Consider the following 4,057-nt stretch of genomic DNA (forward strand, 5'->3'; position numbering starts at 1 on the left):
ATCTTTATCGAATGAATTTAATGTTTATTTTCCAAGTTTTCTAATTAACATTACTTCTGTAATAGTATTAATTTTAGAGAATTCAAATAGTATTTTAATAAGTAGACCATTAGCCCGAGTTCAAATTCTGCTACTACAGCAAACTAGATGTATGAATCAAGTCAAGTTTCTTTTTTTTTGAGACGGAATCTCGCTCTGTCGCCCAGGCTGCAGTGCCGTGGCGCGATCACGGCTCACTGCAACCTCCGCCTCCTGGGTTAAAGCGATCCTCCTACCTCAGCCTCCCGAGTAGCTGGGATTACATGCACGCGCCACCACGCCCGGCTAATTTTTATATTTTTAGTAGAGCCGCGGTTTCGCCATGTTGGCCAGGCTGGTCTCGAATTCCTGACCTCAAGTGATCCGCCTGCCTCGCCACCGAAAGCACTGGGATTACAGGAGTGAGCCACCGCGCCCAGCCGAGGCAAATTTCTTAATCATCTTCTTTCCTCACTTGTAAAACTGGAATACTGTTTTCTTAAGGCTAAATCATACAACAATGTAAAAGCGTCTCAGCACTCAACGAAATTTTTAACACAACAAAAACTCCTCATTGCTCCTTGCCTTGCGCTTGGTCTCAACGCTTGAAGTCCCGACCAATCCCTCAGAGCGCTCAGAGGGAGCCACTCTAGCCACCTACCGCCTAGGAGTGCAGGGGCAGCCAGGAAGGGGGCAGGACCCGGAAGCCAGGCCACGCACTTCCTTCCACGCCTTCTTTACAGCCAATCGCCCTCTGGTGCCCCACCCCTTCCGTCCTGGGAAAACACGAGCACCTAGAACGACTTCCGGCGGGAGCTGTGCAGCTCCTTATCATGGTGAGTTGGCTTGTGGGGGTGAGGGTTTCGGCTGTAGGTGATTCGGCTTATCTTATCTGTTCCCGAAGCGGCCTTGAAATCCCTCAACCACCCAGAGGAGGGGGTCATTGGAGTTGACGTCGGGTCCCTTGGCAGGAGCGTCTGTCTCCCAAAATGTTCCCCTCAGAGTTCTGGTCCCCCTCGGCCCCTCACCTTGTTCCCTGGGTGCTCAGGATCCCCGCCCTGCTGCAGGCCGAGCTTTCAGCTCCTGGCGAGTTTCTGACTTTTTTTTGCCGAGATTTCTTTAATGTAATAAAAGTTTTTGCCAGTGTCAGCAACTAGACTACAAACAAAAAATCTGAAAACAAGTCCGCAGCAACAACTGTAATAGTGATTCTTAGAGCAGTGGCGATAGAAAGAAAAAGGTTAGTAATAGGGTTTTAAGGCAGACGCCTCACTCTGCAACTTTGCTTTACTAAATATTAAGTAGCCTTATTACGGCATCAACTTTGATAAGCGCACTAACTATAGAAAGTCGAGGTGTTGATAGAACATCGTATTGCTGCTTTATTTCTGCGTTTGTAGAAACTAGAGGAAGACCCAATAGGACGTTTGGTTGTTGGGTTATGGTGTTTTCTCTCAAATTTGTTATAATTAGTCATTTTTTGTCTTTAGAGCTCAAATATATAGCTCTGAACTTTAGCGATAAGCAGTTGGTTGGGATTTCGAGTGTCAAAGTGAGGGGTACCTTTTGAAAATGGATTTATTAGAAAAATTCCTGGAGTACTTATTGATAACGTATATATGAGAAAGAGACCACATTTCTGTGCCTAAGCTTTTGTCACTGTACTAAGTTTTTTACTTAAGTGGATGTGGTCGGGAAAATGTCTTATTCACACACTTTATATTTTGTGAATTTCCTGTAGTCCTTTTGCACACAGAAAATGGGTAAAAGTTTACCCTTTTTTGGCTAATGATCAAACAGCCGCTGGTTACAATCTTCAAAACTTTCACCATTGGCCAGGTGCGGTGGCTCATGCCTGTAATCCCAGCACTTTGGGAGGCCGAGGCAGGTGGATTACGAGGTCAGGATTTCGAGACCAGCCTGGCCAACATAGTGAAACCCCGTCTCTACTAAAGATACAAAAAATTAGCTGGGCATGGTAGCGGCCGCCTGTAATCCCAGCTACTTGGGAGGCTGAGTCCAGAGAATTGCTTGAACCCAGGAGGCAGAGGTTGCAGTGAGCTGAGATGGTGTGACTGCACTCCAGCCTGAGCAAAAGGGCAAGACTCCATCTCAAAATAAATAAATAAATAACAGCCATCATTGTGTAGCGTGTACTCGGAGTTATATTTCTAAAATTTGACCACATCACTCCCTTGCTGAAATGTTCTTTTTGTTGTTCTGTAGCACTCAAGATGAAGTCCTTTTGGCATGGTATACAAAGCCATCAAGCCATCCATTATCAAACTTCTTACCTTTACAGCTTCTTTTTTCTCTCTTTTTTTTTTTTTTTTTATTGAGATGGAGTTTCACTCTTGTTGCCCAGGCTGGAGTGCAATGGTGCGATCTTGGCTCACTGCAACCTCCACCTCCTGGGTTCAGGCGTTTCTCCTGCCACAGCCTCCCTACTATCTGGGATTACAGGCATGTGCTAATTTTTTATTTTTAGTAGAGATGGAGTTTCTCCATGTTGGCCAGGATGGTCTCCATCTCTTGACCTCGTGATCCACCCGCCTCAGCCTCCCATAGTGCTGGGATTACAGGCGTGAGCCACCGTGCCCGGGATTTTTTTTTTTTTTTAATGCATACATGTATGCAATATCCATATTTCAGCCACCATGAACAAATTGCAAATCATGCTGTATGAATTGACTTCTGTACCTAATTTGCATATGCCCTTTCATCTGCCTGAATTTTCCTGTCCTCTACTGGCTGTCCTTATCAGTATAACCCTTATATATCCTTCATTGTTTTTCATGAGCCTTTCCTCTACGTCCCAGTATCCTGTTAGTTGCTTCTCCTTTATGCTTTGGTGGTACCTTGGGCTTTTACATGCACACACCACTTTTGTTACATAAAGCTGCACGAAGTGAATACATATAATGGAAACTTAATTTGCCTGTAATACTGATGATTTGAAGGGATTTGAAGGTAAAGGGATAAGAGGTTATTAAAATTCAGAGGGCTTTCAGATTATACACCTTCATTAACTCACAGCCCTAATTTAATAAAGTTAAACTTGGATCTCTTGTGCTTTTTACCAGTAACATCTGTAATCCTTACAGACTATGTTAAAAATTGTGTATTTATTTGTCTTTCTCACTTTGTAGACTGTAAGCTTATTGAGAGTAGGACCTGTATGTTTCACTCTGGTATTCCTAGAGCCTTGTACAGTGCCTGGCCCAGAGGAAGTTTTCAATAAACATCTGTTTTATAAAACACTGAAAACCTATGGCACTATATCTTTATGCTTGAAATATTGGTATTAGTCATGCAGGGAAACAGTATTTAAGGTTTATTTTAAAGGATATTGAGTAAAAAGTAAGAACATGCTGTGTGAAAACAGTGCTTTCTTAGAAAATACAAAGAAAAATAGCCCTTATCGTTAGTGAAGTTACTAAGAAATTACAAAGCAAGATAACAAGGTGAAGGCTACACTTTGGTTAATGCAAAATAAGTCACATAACAAACGCTATATTTGGAATGATCTAGGAAGACTTCATGTAAAAAGTGAAACATGAAGCTGAGTACTTTGTGCCCTACTCTTAATCTAATACTTGTTTGTCACTATATGAATAAGAGCTTGGGTTAGACAGATCTGGCCATTTCACTCAAAAGTGGTATGATGATGAGACAAGAGTAGACCAGTTTGACTGAAGTTGAAGGTTTCTATCTACAGTAAGCGATTAAGACTGGAGTTGAGGGTTTCTATCTGGAGTAAGAGATAACACTGGAAAGAAACAGGCTAAGTGTTAAATCTGGAAATTCAGGTTGTAAAATTTGGAGTTTATTTTGATAGCAGTTGAGGGCCAATATAATTTTGGGAAGAGTGATACAAACATTAGGATTTTTGTTTTGTTTTCAGTATGAAGATGGTGTTAGAAGTGACCTTCTGAGGCCGGGCACGGTGGCTCAAGCCTGTAATCCCAGCACTTTGGGAGGCCGAGGCGGGTGGATCACGAGGTCAAGAGATCGAGACCATCCTGGTCAACATGGTGAA

General features: G+C 42.8%; 1 protein-coding gene across 1 annotated transcript in view; it reads left to right on the forward strand.

Annotated features, from left to right (window-relative positions):
* The first annotated feature begins 766 nt into the window (after positions 1 to 766).
* Positions 767 to 4,057, forward strand: part of SLC30A6 (solute carrier family 30 member 6) — a 65,333-nt gene continuing 62,042 nt past the window's right edge. The window contains exon 1 of the mRNA XM_017534843.1: positions 767 to 854. Within this exon, the coding sequence (XP_017390332.1) occupies positions 852 to 854 (3 nt within the window). The 5' untranslated portion in view covers positions 767 to 851. The remainder of the gene's footprint in view (positions 855 to 4,057) is intronic.

Source organism: Cebus imitator, unplaced genomic scaffold (assembly GCF_001604975.1).
Source record: "Cebus imitator isolate Cc_AM_T3 unplaced genomic scaffold, Cebus_imitator-1.0 Scaffold88, whole genome shotgun sequence".
Taxonomy (NCBI): Eukaryota; Metazoa; Chordata; class Mammalia; order Primates; family Cebidae; genus Cebus; species Cebus imitator.